At 45.9% G+C, this 20,227-nt stretch overlaps 1 protein-coding gene across 1 annotated transcript in view; it reads left to right on the top strand.

Moving 5' to 3' along the window:
• Positions 1-2,007: 2,007 nt before the first annotated feature.
• SLC6A19 (solute carrier family 6 member 19) overlaps positions 2,008-20,227 on the top strand; it is a 1,531,867-nt gene continuing 1,513,647 nt past the window's right edge. The window contains exon 1 of the mRNA XM_069219637.1: positions 2,008-2,287. Within this exon, the coding sequence (XP_069075738.1) occupies positions 2,071-2,287 (217 nt within the window). The 5' untranslated portion in view covers positions 2,008-2,070. The remainder of the gene's footprint in view (positions 2,288-20,227) is intronic.

Genomic DNA, 20,227 nt, shown 5'->3' on the forward strand with positions numbered 1-20,227 from the left:
CAGGTCAAAAGTTCTCTTCTTCTCGCTTCATCGTCCTTGGAAGTATCCATTAATGTTTCGAAGTACATATCTGTTATGCTAGAAGCTACTAACATGCGGATGGGAGAGTTGGGCATTGTATCAAATAAGTAAGGAAAAAGAACAATCGCTGGGTCATGGTCTTTTGCAAGTCAGTACACTGAAGAGACAGAAAAATACGCTTTAATATGAGAGCTACACAGCTTTGCTTGACTCACGCTAACTTAAGATATATGATTCTAACGAATGCAGTCTTATGCGTTTTAATGTGCACAGCTTTGGCAATCTATGAACGATTATTTCTTACAGTTGACATTAGTTTACACACATGAAAATCCTTTACGTTAATGAATATGTTTCAATGAATATTTTATTTAATGCAGCATTGTTAATCATAAGCATTTCATGTCTATAATATGTAATATTAAACTACGCCCTCTCAGGAGCATGCAGCGGCGTTGGTGCTGGTGTCACTGAAATCGTTCCTTGCTTTGCTGAAGTTGTTGCTGGCATTGCTGAAGTTGGAAAACAAGCTAAAAGCCAGTTGGTGAAGTCTTTGCTGTCCCTGAGACTGCAAAACAGAAGGCAAGCATAATCCAAGCCCTTGGAGAGCACTTTTGGGGATGGCAGAGTCTTTCCGCACAGTCAGAGGCCAGCAGGGCAGCAGGGCAACTAGCAGCGCAGCAGCCCTTCTGAGCACAGCAGTCCAGATGAGTCCTTAGGGAAGCCAGGCAGCTCCTCTGACAGAGTTCAGGGTAGGAACCAATGTTACCATGTTTAGGGGAGAGAGTATATGCACTTTAGCACTGTACCGAAGTGGTAAAGTATGCAGATACCTAAAACCAGCAAAAACAGTGTCTGAAAAATGGAAGGAGGCAGGCCAAAAGTTGGGGGATGACCACCCTAAGGCTGTCAGGTCTAACAGCAGTGTATGGTGAGGGCGCAAGTTATAGTTACCTTAGGGTGCGAGTTATAGTTACTTGAAATAACCCTAGCTTTAACTGCTGAATTTCTCTGGTTTTCTGCAAGCAAATTCAGAACATAACTAGAATGTTTCTGTGAGCTTTGTTTTTTTAAGTGAATTTCTAAGGCTTTTTTAATTCTATTTCCTACCTAAAACTCCCCTCTAACCTTAGTTTTTTTTCACTAAAGATAGATAGATAGACAGATAGATAGATAGATAGATAGATAGATAGATAGATAGATAGATAGATAGATAGATAGTAGGGGCGGGCACTCTCCAGTGCTGAGTACCTGCACTTCTTGAGTTTGACAGGGAGGATACCAGCACTTTTCAGCTCTGCTGCAATACATTTAATGGGAGAGTACCAGCACTGCTAAGGAACAAACAGGTACTCTAAAGAATGAGTACCTGAACTGCTGCATTCCCATTTAAAATAAAGCACTGGACTCAGCACGTCAGGATCATGCTAAGCACCAAAAATACGAACTTTCAAGGCCCTGGGGATCTTTCATTTTAAATAAAGTGAACTGTGGTAGTTTATGGTTAACCTTTTTTTACTTCTAGTGGATTTTTTTTTTCACAAAACACCTGCTGCCAGTTCTATTCGAGCCTGAACAGGAACATGTAAGTATATCAGGGCAGAGCCATTGAAAATAACCTTCGACCTTGCGACTCATCTCAAAGTATCAGTCAACAACATTAAGTGTGTGTAATCATACTGCAGAAGGCAATTTAAAAGTCGTTTCCAACGGTTTAAGCACGGTTTGTTTTACAACTCAGTTCACAGAAGAGGAGGGGCAAGAGCATGTCATAATTATTCCGGAATCATTAAAGTTAGAGTAATTGGGTTTGTGAATTGCACTCGCATCTGCAAGTGGAGTTTGACACTTGCAAAATGCCGTGTTACGACCAGCTTTAACCGATAAAGCATTAATAATTGTACAAGTTGACTTCAAGGGTTTTGCTGACGTTTCTTTATACTGCAGACTCAGTACCAAAGGTTCGCTATAAATAGTTGAAGGCAATACTGGAAGCTCCCAATTAGACTGAACCTCCATCATCGAGAACGCCTCCCACGCCGCTCTCGCATGCAGAAGTGCAGAATGGTAAAACTACAGCTACCAAACCCCGGCTTGGAGAGCCGGATAACTTCCCACCAAGAGCTCGAGAGGATTGAGAAGGAGGAGGTGAACGAGAGACCAAAATGGGACAACAAAGCACAGTACATGCTGACCTGTGTGGGCTTCTGTGTCGGACTGGGAAATGTGTGGCGATTCCCATATCTATGCCAGAGTCACGGAGGAGGTATGCTTTATATTTCTTACCCCTGTTCAGTGACCTAAAGCAAAATAATGCCCCACCCTGCAGAAAGTGATAAGACGCATGGGCGTAGGAAGGGTGGGGGGGGGGGGTGCGGGGATGTATCCCCCCCCCAGATTTTGGAGTGTGGGGGACACGGGGGACGGGAGTGGGGGGTGGGGGACAAGGGGGCAAAATAATTCCTCTCTCACTTCTATCTTGCAGGGCCATTTCGTCCTGATGTATTTTAACATTTTCAGAAGCGCCTGCACACACTTTCAGAAGCGCTTTCAAATTTAAATTTCTGCTGGCCCAGGACAAAGGTTGAAATTAAGGGGCCATCAGGCCTCCTTTTGTCATTGATTATTCTAAGCTGGAACCTATTTGGAGCCTCACACCTAGCTGCTATTTAGGGAAAAAACGACACAGCTTGCTATTACTTCGTAGGTATCTAAGAGAGACATGATTTTCACTTTGTTCAGTCCCTGCATTTAAGAGATAGGTATGCACTGTAAGAATGTCAGATGTGTTGGTCTGCCCCAGTATTTACACAAATAACAATTTAAATACCACTATCTTAATTTGTTTCTTTTATAGTGCTACTTAATCCAGTGCAGGGTTTCCAAGTGCTGTACATCATGCACATTATTATTATTCCCTAAGATATATTGGACACACAGAGATCTCTTTAGCAGATGCCTTAACACCCACAAGATACTTTAAAATGCAGACTTTGCACCAATTAAGCAGAACGGAGTTACTGCCACATTCCTCCCTTATGCCAATTTCTTGGTGGCAGAGCCTCTAAAAAAAAAATTTATAAATTGAGGCCCAGATTTTCTGTCAAGGTTACCTAACTTTTTTGGCACAACCCCAAAGCAAAAGCTCATTTGTTAAATATAGTAAAGCGCTCAAATATACTCATAATAGACTTGCTAAACATATGTCTTGAGGTGTTAAGATCTGATGCCACCTTCTTTGAGGCCATGGGTTGTGACCCCAAGTGCAATGTCACACACCATGACGTAATGCGTTGTGATGTCACTTGCAAACTGCCTACCTTGGTTAGTCCCCCTCACTTCTTTATCTTAGGACTTGTGTCCTGAGTATTTGTAGTTGCCTAGGATCACACCATTTCCTGAAACGGGGAAGGTGAGATTTTATCTTTTCACACTATACAATTTAGCTGCTAGAATGGTATCTCTTTCTAACATTTACACATAACGGAGATCTGCCCCAAATGCAGACGTAAAGATAATACTTGTAAAATTAGATGTTTGGTCTAAATTTAGACCAAATGTCTAAATTTAACTTTGTGAATTGTGCTAAATGTTTTTTATCTAAGTAATAAAGGGTTGGATTACAGCGTGGCTAACAGGGACAAGCCACTTTTCAGTTTAGGCAGTTTGCCCAGCGTTATTAGTTATGTTGTTGTTATTGTCACATACTTAAGCATATTGATGTATATTATCTTTTCTGTATTTAACATTCTCGTTTGACTTGTTTTATAATTTTGTTTTATTAATTTTAAATTTTTATGGGAAGAGACAGAAAAAATGGCAAATAAAGAATAACAGTTATATGAGGATGCATTGGTGATAGGGCCACTAGAATTATGGAGTAGGGGAGGGCCAAATTATGTGGCAGGGTTGACTAAGTTATGCAGGCAGAAGAGGCAAATTATGCGACATAATATGACACATTTTGTGATAGTATTTCATTATTTTGTAATTGTTACACTTGTTAACACTCTCTGGGCTTAGGTTGTACCTCACTAGTACCAGCTTAACACCTAAATATAGCAACAAGCTAAAGAAAAGCTAGCAGTCAATGTTTGCAAAAGGGCCCTGCACTGTGCATCAACACGTGTTGCTGCGCTTTTAGTAACTTTTTTTTTAAAATCTGTAGATTATGCAGACGATGCTAGATTTTGTGGCAAATGTGGCAAATCCATAACTATGCGAAAAACACTGCAGCACACATTTGCTTAATTCCAGTGGCCCTGGGGATAGCCAACCCAGGCATCAGAAATACAGTGTTTGTATCAATAAATTTTCATAAATCTGCACAGATTTCATAATGTTACAGGACAATACAGCAGTCCTGGCCCATAAGAGCGTTTGTAAAAGGCCCTAAATAGCAAGATACCGTTTGACTGTCGCAGTCACAGAGGAGTTCCATAAAAATACATAGGAACTAGGCTGTAGGCTGAGTTCATTAGATCAAAGCTGTCTGGTTTGCTAAAGTCATTTAGAGGACATTTGGAAAGCTGCACTGGGAATATATTCCACCCATTGCTTACCTTTGTCTTTGCAATTTACATTTGCTTAGTTTCTATTTGCTAGCTGTATTTGATTTAGGCTGTCCGCTTGAGTTTGTCCCTACAGTAGCGCATCTCTTGTATACTGTATCCTTCCACCAGTGTTCGATGTCTGTAAACAGGCCTTTAAATATTGTTCTTATTTTGTCTCACTTGCTGTACATTCAAAGACCAAGGTCAAATTCCAGGCTCTGTCTTCCCATGGATCTTGGCGTTTAACTTTCTTGCTCTGACTTCATAGTGAGAGAACTTATATGACAATCATGCTAGCTACTGGGGGGATGGTGGAGGAAGGCTTTAGGATGCTATTTTTATCTACCACACAACAAACTTCAAATGTTTGTGAATGAAATTTGCGGATATTTAAGAATATAAGTGTAGTGAAACAAATATTTTAAGATGATCGAAACAAATCAATACATAACATTTCCACACATTAACATTTGTGTGCTGTATGTTTTTATCAGTAAAACTGTATGTCTTTGCAAATGTAATGGTAATTTCAGTTGAGGATGTGTTGCTACCACATTATGCATACTCCACTTTATGTCACTCTACTCTAATCTGGATCACTCCATGGCACTGCAATCTACTCTGCACCTCTCTACTCTACTCTGTACCACTCTACTCTATGCCAATGCACTCTACCCCACTCTAGTCTAGGACACTCCACTCTACTCTGCACCACTGTAGACTACGTCAATGCACTCTACACCACTCTACTATACACCACTCTACTTTACTGCAGCAATCTACTCTACACCACTCTGCACCGCTGCACTCAACACCACTGCTCTCTACATCACTCTACACCACTGCACTCTATGACCCACTTTGCACTGCAACACTGCACATTACGCCACTCTATTCTATTCTGCACCACTGTAGTCTATGCCATTGTATGCGACTGCACTCTACGTCAATGCACTCGATGCCACTCTACTCTACACCACTGCCCTTTACGACACTCTACGCTGCAACAGTGCACACTTTGCCACTGAACTCTACACCACTGTACTCTGCACCACTGCACTCTACTTGCCACCGCTCAACTCTGTGCCACTCTACTGCACTCTTCACCAATGCACTCTATGCCACTACACTCTACACCCCTCTATGGTGCATCACTGCACTCTACGCCACTCTATCTTGCAGCACTCCACTCTACCATGCACCACATCACCCTATGACACAGCACTCTGCACTACTGCACTCTGTGCCACTGTAAACTATGCTGTACCACTCCACTCTAGAGTAGTGCACTCTACTCTAACCCAGTGCACTCTACACCAATGCACTCTGCACCAATTTACTAAAAACCAATGCACTCTATGCCAATCTACTCTGCACTACTGTACTCTGCACCACTGCACTCTAGATCACTCTATGACACTTCACTCTACGACAATACACTCCATAATACTCAGTTTTGGCGCTCTACTCCATGAAACCTTAATCCACTCTGTGCCACTATACAACACTTTACTCCACTCTTTGACTCTATACACAATTGCCTCTACACCACTCCGTGCCACTTTACTCCACTCTATTCTATGACATACTACTCCACTCTATGCCACTCCATGACATGCTATCCCACTTCAATCTACAATACTCCATTCCACTCTATGACACTCCATGCCACTGCACTATACCACAATATACTATGCTCAACGACACCCTATTCAACTCTCTCTATGGCACTCCACATTATTTTACTCCACTCTATGCCACTGTACTCTTCTTTATTCCTCTCCACTCTACTCCACTCTGACAGTACTGTACTCTACGACACTCTACTCACTCCTCGACACTCTATGCCACACCAATCGATGACACTTTATGACATGTCATTCTCCTTTATGCCATTAACATATAGCTACTCTGAACAGCAGCCATACTATTTTACAACATGGCTAAAACATGCTAACAAAGCCAATAGCTCTGCATAGGTGGGACCTATTGGTTTTGCCAATGCTTTTTTATAAGGTATGGAACTCCAAGATGACTTGCAGTATCCTTATCTTTGACACCAATGGGTACAATAGGCCATATAATACCACACCATCAACTTACCCACAAGCCAGTTAAAACCTTAGTGCAGCAGTTCCCAACCTGTGGTCTGAGGCTCCCCAAGGGTCTGTGACACACTCCCAGGGAATCCTCAGACCTGGGCCAGCAGAAAGGCACTTCTCCAGCTGGGGCATCTAGAAACACATGTGTTTTTATATTTATTACTTCCTTTGTGCAGCAGTTTTAAAAGCACTGCAAAGTTACTTGTACCTCCAGCAGCAGCGGCTCCTCCGCTGAGGGGGAGGAGCGTTCCCCTACTGCTCTTAGCAGTTCATAAAAGGAAAAATAAAATGTTAATAACACAATGTTATTATAATTTATTTTTCAGTGCAGAGGCAAGTTAGGGCGGGGTAGGCTGGGCTATGCACATGGAGGAGGAGTGGAATGTGCACCATAATTGGGCATGACAGTTTAGCCGGCTGCTTGGGCTGGCCAAACAGACATGCACACTTAGTATTTCCCCACCCGGCTGTATTGCACGGCAAGGTGTAAAACATGAACAGGCTCCTACACCCTGTCTGAGTGCTGAACCAGGCTGCTCAGACCAATCACGACGCTGCTGTCATGCTGGTGACAGCAGCATTTTGATTGGCTTAGGGGAGTCTGGGAGCCTGTGTGCTTCTGTGCTGCCGGGACTCAGGAAGAGAAGAGGACGGAGGGGAGACGGCAGCCATACACAGATTAAGTGTTCTTTTTTTAATTTTTATCCCCCTGCCTCTCCACACCATTTCTTAGCAGTCACCAGAGGCTTTCGGGCAAAAATAAAAGCACCAAGATAACTCTGGTGATTAATGTACTTGTGGGAGAGAGGTAGGGGTTTTGTCTAGTGGCAGTTTTGACTCATCTATGTTAGTGCAGATGGTTAATGTGCCTGCTGCAAAGAATGTGTATCACGCAAAGAACAGTATTTTATGTGCTCTGCACTACTGTACTCTGCACTACTTCACTCTCGATCACTCTATGACACTTCACTCTACGACAATACACTCCATAATACTCCGTTCTGACGCTCTACTCCATGAAACCTTACTCCACTCTGTGCCACTATACAACACTTTACTCCACTCTTTGACTCTATACACAATTGCCTCTACACCACTCCATGCCACTTTACTCCACTCTATTCTATGACATACTACTCCACTCTATGCCACTCTATGACATGCTATCCCACTTCAATCTACGATACTCCACTCCTCCTACTTTAGTTGTGCAGCGGTGGGATAATTACTTGTAACTACTTACCATTGTGTACTTTTCATAAGAGAATCATGTACAAAACAGTTCAGTGTATGTACACTTAACTAAAAGGTTTTGCTTTTCTTCTCTAAAACTTTTTACAAAGTTCTGAAAAGTTTTCTAAAACTTCTAAAAGTTTCCTAAAAGTTAGAAAAAGTTTTTTTTCTGTTCTTTAAAACAGTTCTGAAACTTTTTCTTCCTTCTCACTATCTCTTAAACCTTTTGCTATCGTGTCTGTGGCTGATTCAGCTCTTAAAACTGTCAATACAACTTATGACAATTTCAATTACAAGAGCCTAAGGAGTCTCTGCTTAGATAGAGGTTTAGTGATAGGAAAGAACCCTACAAAAGAGTTTCTGTTTAACATGCTTATTGTAAATGATGAGTCCCAAGCAGGCCCATCAGATGAGAGGTTAATAGAAGGTTCCCATTCTGACTCAGGAGAACACCTTGAGGAAGGTGGGGAGGGTTCTGAACAGCATCTGACCCTAGCAGGACACCCAGTAATGTTGGTAGTAATGGAGGTTCCCATCACAGTAGGGCATCCTTTATTCCTAGAGGCCAAGTTTCCAGGGTTCAGTAAGTTAGGGACAGATCCCCCTCTGTAGTTTCCGACAGGTCTTCTGTGTCAAAGCATTCCCAACCCACCCACCCTGAGGATAACTTGTTAGAAAGGCAACTCTCCCCAAGAATTGGGAATGAAGGCAGACAAGTGGGTCAGAACAAGAGTGAACAGAAAAGTTCATACAGGGGGTGACAAGGATGGCAAGAAGAAGGATGGTAAGTCTTCTGACAAGGGTGGGGACAAAAGTAAAACTGAGGCTTCATCAGGCCCACAAAAATCCTCTGGTTGGGGTGGTGGGTCCAAATCCTCTTCCAATAATTAACCTAAAAAGCCTTGGTGTCATTTGCGTAAGGTCAAAGGCCATTGGGCAACTGATTCCAAAGAAAAACACCAAACCTCCCACTACCACAACCCCTGCTGCAAATTCTAGTGCCCCTAGTAATAGCAGTGGTGTTGGGAGCAAACCTACAAATAGCCAATCCAAGGGTGTAGCTGGCCTCACTATTGGCAATGTAGTTGGGGTTGGTCTTGTTAGGGAGACCACAGAGGCTGTGTTAGTCTCTAAAGGTGCCATTGATTTGGCCACCTTGGTTGCTTGTCCCCTTAATATGGATAAGTACAAGCAACTTCCCCCAATAAATGGTGTTGAGGTTCAGGCCTACAGGGACACAGGTGCCCGTGTTACTATGGTCAACACCTACTTGGTCAGCAGTACCACGTGACTGATGCTCATAACAACAATCTTAGCCACCCCATGGCTGTTGTGAATCTCAACTGGGGGGTGGGGTTTACTGGTCGCAAGAAAGTTGTGGTAGCCACTGAATTACCTGTAGATTGCTTACTGGGCAATGACTTGGAAACATCAGCTTGGGCAGAAGTGGAGTTGGAGGCTTATGCAGCAATGCTGGGCATTCTTGGGCATATTTTTGCTTTGACAAGGGCTCAGGCCAAAAGGCAAAAAGGACAGGGTAACTTGGATCCTGGAACAATGGACCAAGTGCTCCCTAAAGCTAGGGGTAGCAAGGGTAAATCCCTACCCACTATCCCTCCCTCTACAGATGATTCTCCTTCTGATGAAGAAGAATTTCCTCCCTGTGCAGAACCTTCACCAGATGAGCTGGCAGCAGACACTGCTGAGCTTTTGGGTGGAGGGGGGCCTGCCAGGGAAGAGCTGAGTGTGGCACAGCAAACCTGTCCCACATTAGAGGATCTCAGACAGCAAGCAGTCAAGCAGCAAAATGGGGATGTCAGTGACTCACATAGAGTTTACTAGGAGGACAACCTCTTGTACACAGAGGCAAGGGACCCAAAACCTGAAGCAGCCAGGAGATTGGTCATTCCCCTGCAGTACAGAGAGTTTCTCCTAACTCTTGCACATGACATTCCTTTGGCTGGGCATTTGGGCCAGATCAAAACATGGGAGAGACTTGTCCCCCGTTCCACTGGCCTAGGATGTCAGAGGACACTAAAGATTTTTGTAAGTCTTGTGTGACCTGCCAAGCCAGTGGCAAGACTGGTGGCACTCCAAAGGCTCCCCTTATTCCACTACCTGTGGTTGGGATGCCCTTTGAAAGGGCAGGGGTTGACATAGTTGGCCTCCATGACCCTCCTACTGCTTCAGGCAATAGGTTTATCTTGGTGGTTGTGGACCATGCCACAAGATATCCTGAAGCAATTCCTCTAAGGGCCACTACAGCCCCTGCAGTGGCAAAGGCCCTCCTGGGAATCTTTTCCAGGGTGGGTTTCCCTCAAGAGGTTGTATCAGACATGGGTAGCAACTTCATGTCTGCATTCTTGAAAGCAATGTCGAAGGAGTGTGGTGTTACCTACAAGTTCACCACTCCTTATCATCCACAGACTAATGGACTGGTAGAGATGTTTAATAAAACTCTCAAAGGTATGATAATGGGACTCCCTGAAAAACTCAGGAGGAGATGGGATGTCCTGTTACCTTGCCTCCTTTTTGCTTACAGGGAGGTACCCCAGAAAGTAGTGGGCTTCAGCCCCTTTGAACTCCTCTTTGGACACCCTGTAAAAGGTCCACTCACTCTTGTGAAGGAGGGTTGGGAACAACTTTTAAAAGCTCCCAAACAGGACATAGTGGACTATGTACTTGGCCTAAGATCCAGAATGGCTGAGTACATGAAAAAGGCCAGTAAAAACCTTCAGGCCAGTCAGGAGCTGCAAAAGCAATGGCATGGCCAGAAGGCTGTTCTGATCCAGTACCAACCAGGACAGAAGGTGTGGGTATTGGAGCCTGTGGCCCCAAGAGCACTCCAGGACAAATGGAGTGGACCCCATCTAATTGTTGAAAAGAAGGGTGAGGTTACCTATCTGGTAGACCTGGGCACTGCCAGGAGTCCCCTTAGGGTGATTCATGCCAACCGCCTAAAACCCTACTATGACAGGGCTGATCTCACCCTGCTCATGGCAACAGAAGAGGGACAGGAAGAAGAGAGTGACCCTCTCCCTGATCTCTTTTCCACTGTAGGAGGCTGGCCTGGCTTGTAGTGGGTACCAAAGGTACTTGCACCTTGTGCCAGGTCCAGTTATCCCTTATTAGTGTAGAAGAGGTGTTTCTAGCAGCTTAGACTGATAGAAGGTAGCTATGGCAAAGCAGCTTAAGCTGAACTAGGAGACATGGAAAGCTCCTACTATACCACTTATATCATATGCACAATATCATAAGAAAACACAATACACAGAGTTACTAAAAATAAAGGTACTTTATTTTTATGACAATATGCCAAAAGTATCTCAGTGAGTACCCTCAGTAAGAGGATAAGTTATATACACAAGATATATGTACACAAACCAAAATTAGGTAAGTAATAGCAAGAAAAGTAATGCAAACAGTGTAGAATTACAATAGCTTGAAATATGAGCACATAGGTATGGGGCAACACAAACCATATACTCCAAAAGTGGAATGCAAACCACAAATGGACCCCAAACCTATGTGAGCTTGTAGAGGGTCGCTGGGACTGTAAGAAAACAGTGAGGGTTAGAAAAATACCCCACCCCAAGACCCTGAAATGTAGGAGTAAAGTACACCTACTACCCCCAGAGAGCACAGAAGTAGTGATAGGGGATTCTGCAGGAAGAACAAACACCAGCAATGCAACAACAGTGTATTTCCGGACCTGAGTACCTGTAAGTCAAGGGGACCAAGTCCAATAGTCACAACAGTGTCGAGAGTGGGCAGGAGCCCAGGAAATGCCAGCTGAAAATGCAAGAAAGCTGCCACCGGTTGGAAGAAGCTTGGAGTTCTGCAAGAAAGAAGAGGACTAGGGACTTCTCCCACGTTGCGATGAAGCTTGCAGAGGTGTTCCCATGCAGAAAGACCACAAACAAGCCTTGCTAGCTGCAAGGGTCGTGGTAGAGGTTTTTGGGTGCTGCTGTGGCCCAGGAGGGACCAGGATGTCGCCACTTGGAGGAGGAGACAGAGGGGGCGCCCAGCAAGTCAGGGAGCCCTCACAGAAGCAGGCAGCACCAGCAGAAGTACCCCAACAGGCAGTTAGAAGAAAAGTGAACCGGAGTCCACGCAAAGTCACAAAAGGGAGTCCCACGACGCCTGAGGACAACTCAGAAGGTTGTGCACTGCAGGATGGAGTGCCGGGGACCCAGGCTTGGCTGTGCACGAAGGAAATCCTGGAGGAGTGCACAGGAGCCGGAGCAGCTGCAAATCACATGGTACACAGCTTTGCAGTCTAGCGTGGGGAGGCAAGGACTTACCTCCACCAAACATGGACTGAAGAGTCACTGGACTGTGGGAATAACTTGGACAAAGTTGCTGTGTTCCAGGGAACACGCTCGTCAGGATGAGAGGGGACCCAGAGGACCAGTGTTGCAGTCTTTTGGTGCCTGCGTTAGCAGGGGGAAGATCTCGTCGACCCACGGGAGATTTCTTCGGAGCTTCTGGTGCAGGGTGAAGGCAGGCTACCCCCTGAGCATGCACCACCTGGAAACAGTCGAGAAAGCCGGCAGGATTAGGCGCTACAATGTTGCTGGTAGTCGTCTTGCTACTTTGTTGCGGTTTTGCAGGCATCCTGAGCAGTCAGCGGTCGATCCTTTGGTAGAAGGTGAAGAAGGAGATGCAGAAGAACTCTGGTGAGCTCTTGCATTCGTTATCTAAAGAATTCCCCAAAGCAGAGACCCTAAATAGCCAGAAAAGGAGGTTTGGCTACCAAGGAAGGAGGATTGGCCACCAAGAGAGGTAAGAGCCTATCAGAAGGAGCCTCTGACATCACCTTCTGGCACTGGCCACTCAGAGCAATCCAGAGTGCCCCAAACACCTCTGTTTCCAAGATGGCAGAGGTCTGGGACACACTGGAGGAGCTCTGGGCACCTCCCCTGGGAGGTACTGGTCAGGGGAGTGGTCACTTCCCTTTCCTTTGTCCAGTTTCGCGCCAGAGCAGGGCTGGGGGATCCCTGAACCGGTGTAGACCGGCTTATGCAGAGATGGGCACCATCTGTGCCCATCAAAGCATTTCCAGAGACTGGGGGAGGCTGCTCCTCCCCAGCCTTCAGACCTATTTCCAAAGGGAGAGGGTGTTACACCCTCTCTCAGAGGAAATCCTTTGTTCTGCCTTCCTGGGCCAGGGCTGCCTAGACCCCAGGAGGGCAGAAACCTGTCTGAGGGGTTGGCAGCAGCAGCTGCAGTGGAGACTCCGGGAAAGGCAGTTTGGCAGTACCCAGGTTCTGTGCTAGAGACCCGGGGGATCATGGAATTGTCCCCCCAATACCAGAATGGTATTGGGGTGACAATTCCATGATCTTAGACATGTTACATGGCCATGTTCGAGTTACCATTGCAACGCTGTACATAGGTAGTGACCTATGTATAGTGCACACGTGTAATGGTGTCCCTGCACTCACAAAGTCCGGGAAATTTGCCCTGAACAATGTGGGGGCACCTTGGCTAGTGCCAGGGTGCCCACACACTAAGTAACTTTGCACCCAACCTTCACCAGGTGAAGGTTAGACATATAGGTGACTTATAAGTTACTTATGTGCAGTGGTAAATGGCTGTGAAATAACGTGGACGTTATTTCACGCAGGCTGCACTGGCAGTCCTGTGTAAGAATTGTCAGAGCTCCCTATGGGTGGCAAAAGAAATGCTGCAGCCCATCGGGATCTCCTGGAACACCAATACCCTGGGTACCTCAGTACCATATACAAGGGAATTATATGGGTGTCCCAGTATGCCAATGTGAATTGGTAAATTTTGTCACTAGCCTGTTAGTGACAAATTTGGAAAGCAGAGAGAGCATAACCACTGAGGTTCTGGTTAGCAGAGCCTCAGTGAGACAGTTAGGCACCACACAGGGAACACATATAGGCCACAAACTTATTAGCACTGGGGTCTTGGCCTGTTTGGGAGTATATGTCAGGGTGTTTTCACTGTCTCACTGGGATCCTGCCAGCCAGGGCCCAGTGCTCATAGTGAAGACCCTATGTTGTCAGTATGTTTGTTATGTGTCACTGGGACCCTGCTAGCCAGGACCCCAGTGCTCATAAGTTTGTGGCCTATATGTATGTGTTCCCTGTGTAATGCCTAACTGTCTCACTGAGGCTCTGCTAACCAGAACCTCAGTGGTTATGCTCTCTCTGCTTTCCAAATTTGTCACTAACAGGCTAGTGACTCAATTTACCAATTCACATTGGCATACTGGTACACCCATATAATTCACTAGTATATGGTACTGAGGTACCCAGGGTATTGGGGTTCCAGGAGATCCCTATGGGCTGCAGCATTTCTTTTGCCACCCATAGGGAGCTCTGACAATTCTTACACAGGCCTGCCAGTGCAGCCTGAGTGAAATAACGTCCACGTTATTCCACAGCCATTTACCACTGCACTTAAGTAACTTATAAGTCACCTATATGTCTAACCTTCACCTGGTGAAGGTTGGGTGCAAAGTTACTTAGTGTGTGGGCACCCTGGCACTAGCCAAGGTGCCCCCACATCGTTCAGGGCAAATCCCCCAGACTTTGTGAGTGCGGGGACACCATTACACGCGTTCACTGTATATAGGTCACTACCTATGTACAGCGTCACAATGGTAACTCCGAACATGGCCATGTAACATGTCTAAGATCATGGAATTCTCACCCCAATGCCATTCTGGCATTAGGGGGACAATTCCATGATCCCCCGGGTCTCTAGCACAGAACCCGGGTACTGCCAAACTGCCTTTCCGGGGTCTCCACTGCAGCTACTGCTGCTGCCAACCCCTCAGACAGGTTTCTGCCCTCCTGGGGTCCAGGCAGCCCTGGCCCAGGAAGGCAGAACAAAGGATTTCCTCTGAGAGAGTCTGTAACACCCTCTCCCTTTGGAAATAGGTGTGAAGGCTGGGGAGGAGTAGCCTCCCCCAGCCTCTGGAAATGCTTTGATGGGCACAGATGGTGCCCATCACTGCATAAGCCAGTCTACACCGGTTTAGGGATCCCCCAGCCCTGCTCTTGCGCAAAACTGGACAAAGGAAAGGGGAGTGACCACTCCCCTGACCTGCATCTCCCAGGGGAGGTGCCCAGAGCTCCTCCAGTGTCTCCCAGACCTCTGCCATCTTGGAAACAGAGGTGTCTGTGGCACACTGGGCTGCTCTGAGTGGCCAGTGCCAGCAGGTGACGACAGAGGCTCCTTCTGATAGGCTCTTACCTCTCTTGGTAGCCAATCCTCCTTCCTAGGTAGCCAAACCTCCTTTTCTGGCTATTTAGGGTCTCTGCTTTGAGGAAATCTTCAGATAACGAATGCAAGAGCTCACCAGAGTTCCTCTGCATCTCCCTCTTCACCTTCTGCCAAAGGATCGACCGCTGACTGCTCAGGATGCTTGCAAAACTGCAACAAAGTAGCAAAGACGACTAATAGCAACCTTATATCGCTTCATCCTGCCGGCTTTCTCGACTGTTTCCAGGTGGTGCATGCTCTGGGGGTAGCCTGCCTCCTCTCTGCACCAGGAGCTCTGAAGAAATCTCCCGTGGGTCAATGGAATCTTCCCCCTGCAACCGCAGGCAACAAAAGACTGCATCACTAGTTCTCTGGGTCCCCTCTCAGCACGACAAGCGTGGTCCCTGGAACTCAGCAACTCTGTCCAAGTGACTCCCACAGTCCAGTGACTCTTCAGTCCAAGTTTGGTGGAGGTAAGTCCTTGCCTCCCCACGCTAGACTGCATTGCTGGGTACCGCGTGATTTGCAGCTGCTCCGGCTCCTGTGCACTCTTCGAGGATTTCCTTTGTGCACAGCCAAGCCTGGGTCCCCGACACTCTAACCTGCAGTGCACAACCTTCTGAGTTATCCGGCATCGTGGGACTCCCTTTTGTGACTTCTCGTGGACTCCGGTTCACTCTTCTTCCAAGTGCCTGTTCAGGTACTTCTGCGAGTGCTGCCTGCTTCTGTGAGGGCCCCCTGACTTGCTGGTTGCCCCCCCTGTCTCCTCGTCCAAGTGGCGACATCCTGGTCCCTCCTGGGCCACAGCAGCATCCAAAAACCCTAACCGCGACCTTTGCAGCTAGCAAAGCTTGTTTGTGGTCTTTCTGCGTGGGAACACCTCTGCAAGCTTCATCGCGACATGGGACATCCATCCTCCGAAGGAGAAGTTCCTAGTCCTCTTCTTTCTTGCAGAACTCCAAGCTTCATCCAACAGGTGGCAGCTTCCTTGCACCCTCAGCTGGCATTTCCTGGGCTCCTGCCCACTCTCGACACTGTCGCGACTATTGGACTTGGTCTCCTTGTCTTACAGGTACTCAGGTCCGGAAATCCACTGTTGCTGCATTGCTGGTGTTTGTTCTTCCTGCAGAATCCCCCTATCACGACTTCTGTGCTGTCTGGGGGTAGTTGGTGCACTTTACACCTACCTTTCAGGGTCTTGGGGTGGGCTATTTTTCTAACCTACACTGTTTTCTTATAGTCCCAGCGAACCTCTACAAGCTCACATAGGTTTGGGGTCCATTCGTGGTTCGCATTCCACTTTTGGAGTATATGGTTTGTGTTGCCCCTATACCTATGTGCTCCTATTGCAATCTACTGTAACTTTACACTGCTTGCATTACTTTTCTTGCTATTACCTGCATAATTTTGGTTTGTGTACATATATCTTGTGTATATATCTTATCCTCATACTGAGGGTACTCACTGAGATACTTTTAGCATATTGTCATAAAAATAAAGTACCTTTATTTTTAGTACTTCTGTGTATTGTGTTTTCTTATGATATTGTGCATATGACACCAGTGGTATAGTAGGAGCTTTACATGTCTCCTAGTTCAGCCTAAGCTGCTTTGCCATAGCTACCTTCTATCAGTCTAAGCTGCTAGAAACACCTCTTCTACACTAATAAGGGATAACTGGACCTGGCACAAGGTGTAAGTACCTCTGGCACCCACTACAAGCCAGGCCAGCCTCCTACATTGGTTGTGCAGCGGTGGGATAAGTACTTGTAACTACTGACCACTTTGTCACTGTGTACTTTTCATAAGAGAATAATATACAAAACAAATTCAGTGTATGTACACCTAACCAAAAAGTTTTGCTTTTCTTCTCTTAAACTTTCTACTAAGTTCTGAAAAGTACTCTAAAACTTCAAAAAAATTCTAAAAAGTTAGAAAAAGGTTTTTTCTCTGGTCTTTAAAAAGTTCTGAAACGTTTTCTTTCTTCTCACTGTCTCTAAACCTTCTATCATGTCTTATGTAGAGTCTGCTCTTAAAATGGTCAATACTACCTATGACAATTTGAATTACAAGAGCCTAAGGAGTCTCTGCTTAGACAGAGGTTTAGTGATAGGAAAGAACCCTACAAAAGAGTTTCTATATAACATGCTTATTGTGAATGATGAATTTCTAGGAGGCACTTCAAATGAAAAGTTAATAGATGGCTCCCATTCTGACTCAGGGGATCTCCTTGAGGGAGGAGGGGAGGGTTCTGTTCCAAATCTGCCCTTTAGCTGGCCACCTTGTAATGCTGGTAGTAATGGAGGTTCCCATCAAAGTAGGGGTGTCTTTATTCCTGGAGGCCAGGTTATTAGAGTCCAGTCAGTTAGGGACAGATCTCCCTCTGTTATTTCCAATTTATCTTCTGTGCCCAAGCATTCCCAACCCACCCACCCTGAAGACAACATGTTAGAAAGGGAACTCAAAAAGTTGAGAGTGGAAGAGACCAGACTGAAGCTTAAACAGCAACAGCTGGCCTTAGATAGGGAATCCCTAGACCTGGAGAAGGAGAGACAGAGAATGGGGTTAGGACCCCATGGTGGCAGCAACAGCAGTATTCCTGATAGTTATCCTGTTAGAGAGCATGATTCCAGGAATCTGCACAAGATAGTCCCCCTTACAAGGAGGGGGATGAAATCAACAAGTGGTTTGCGGCACTTGAGAGGGCTTGTATGGTACAGGGGGTCCCTCAAAGGCAGTGGGCTGCTATATTGTGGCTATCTTTCACTGGAAAGGGTAGGGATAGGCTCCTTACTGTTAGAGAAAGTGATGCCAACAATCTTGCAGTTTTGAAGGATGCACTCTTGGATGGATTTGGCTTAACCACTGAACAATACAGGATTAAGTTGAGAGACACCAGAAAAGAGTGCTCACAAGACTGAATAGACTTTGTTGACTGTTCAGTGAAGGCCTTGGAGGGGTGGTTACATGGCAGTAAAGTTTCTGACTATGAAAGCCTGTATAATCTTATTCTGAGAGAGCATATTCTGAATAACTGTGTGTCTGACTTGTTACACCAATATCTGGTGGACTCAGATCTGACGTCTCCCCAAGAATGGGAAAGAAGGCAGACAAATGGGTCAGAACAAGAGTGAACAGAAAAGTTCATACAGGGGGTGACAAGGATGGGAAGAAGAAAGATGGTGAGAAATCTCAGGATAAGCATGGGGATAAGGGTAAAACCAAAGATCCTTCTTCACATCCTAAACACTCTTCAGGGGGTGGGGATAAATCAAATTCTTCCTCTTCATCACAACATACACACATTAAAAAGCCTTGGTGCTATGTGTGTAAAAATAAAGGCCATTGGCAAGGGGATAAGTCCTGTCCAGGCAAACCCCCTGAGTCAACCACAACTAATACATCAAACTCTAGTACCCCTAGCAGTAGTGGTAATAGTGGTGGGACTGCTGGCAACAGTGAAAGTAAGGGTGTAGTTGGGTTCACTTATGGGTCCATCATAGAAACTGGGGTAGTCAGTCCCAAGACAGTTTCTGTCACACCAAGTGGCATTGGCCTTGCCACACTGGCTGCTTGTCCCCTTACAATCGATAAGTACAGGCAGACAGTTTCAATAAATGGTATTGAGGCCCAGGCCTACAGGGACACAGGTGCCAGTATCACTTTGGTGACTGAAAGCCTAGTGCCTCCTGAACAACACATCATTGGACAACAGTACAAGATTATTGATGCCCATAACCACTAAGTTTCTTCCCTTAGCTATAGTTCAGCTTAGTTGGGGTGGAGTTACTGGCCCTAAGGAGGTGGTAGTGTCACCTAGCTTACCTGTAGATTGTCTCTTAGGTAATGACCTAGAGACCTCAGGTTGGGCTGAGGTAGAGTTTTATACCCATGCAGCCATGCTGGGTATCCCTGAGGAATTGCTTCCTCTCATTTCTACTGAAATGAAAAGCAAAGAAGGGGATCAGGCCTGAAAACTCAGGATCCTTCTCCAACAACAGGTAAAAAGGGCATCACAGTATCCCCTACCCACCCTGCCATTCAGGATACCATTCCTGTGGTAGGAGAAACCTATCCTAGGGTGGCACCTGTACCAAGGGAACCATCAGCTAGCACAGCTGTACTCCCTGAAGTGGAAGTACCTCTCTGTGGGACAACTAATATTGGTGAGAAAAAGTCCACCATAGTAGTTAACATGGAGCATCCCTCCAACCCTCCCAGAGAAACTTTAGTGCAGCAACCCTGCACTGCCGCAAAGCACTTAGGACAGCAACCCTGCCCTAATGTGGAGATCATAGGACCCTATCCCTGCCCTGCACCCAAACAAGAGAAACAGCATCCCTGTTCTCTCTTACAGCCATATGGACAACATTTTTGCCCAGCTATGGCTTTACTGAGACAGCATCCCTGTCTGGCATTCTCATCACTAGAAATAGGTCCAGTGGACAATTCCCACTGTTCTAAACTAAAACTTACTGATAGGAACTCTGAAAATATATCTTCACATTTTTGGTTAGCTAAAAAACTTCAAACAGGGTGGTTTACATCCCCACAGGGAAGTAACGATATAGTGGATGATAAAGGGAGTAACCAGTCTATTGCAGAGCTACTCTCCACTTATCACCACTGAGACAATAAAGACTCAACTGGCCAAGGTTAGCCTTATTGTCCATCGTTTGGGGGGGTGGGGTTGTGTGAGAAAGTAGCCTCTTTCTAGCCTTGTTAGCCCCACTTTTGGCCTGTTTGTGAGTATATGTCAGGGTGTTTTCACTGTCTCACTGGGATCCTGCCAACCAGGGCCCAGTGCTCATAGTGAAGACCCTATGTTGTCAGTATGTTTGTTATGTGTCACTGGGACCCTGCTAACCAGGACCCCAGTGCTCATAAGTTTGTGGCCTATATGTATGTGTTCCCTGTGTGATGCCTAACTGTCTCAATGAGGCTCTGCTAACCAGAACCTCAGTGGTTATGCTCTCTCTGCTTTCCAAAGTTGTCACTAACAGGCTAGTGACTCAATTTACCAATTCACATTGGCATACTGGTACACCCATATAATTCCCTAGTATATGGTACTGAGGTA

This window comes from Pleurodeles waltl, chromosome 2_2 (assembly GCF_031143425.1).
Source record: "Pleurodeles waltl isolate 20211129_DDA chromosome 2_2, aPleWal1.hap1.20221129, whole genome shotgun sequence".
NCBI classification, from domain to species: domain Eukaryota; kingdom Metazoa; phylum Chordata; class Amphibia; order Caudata; family Salamandridae; genus Pleurodeles; species Pleurodeles waltl.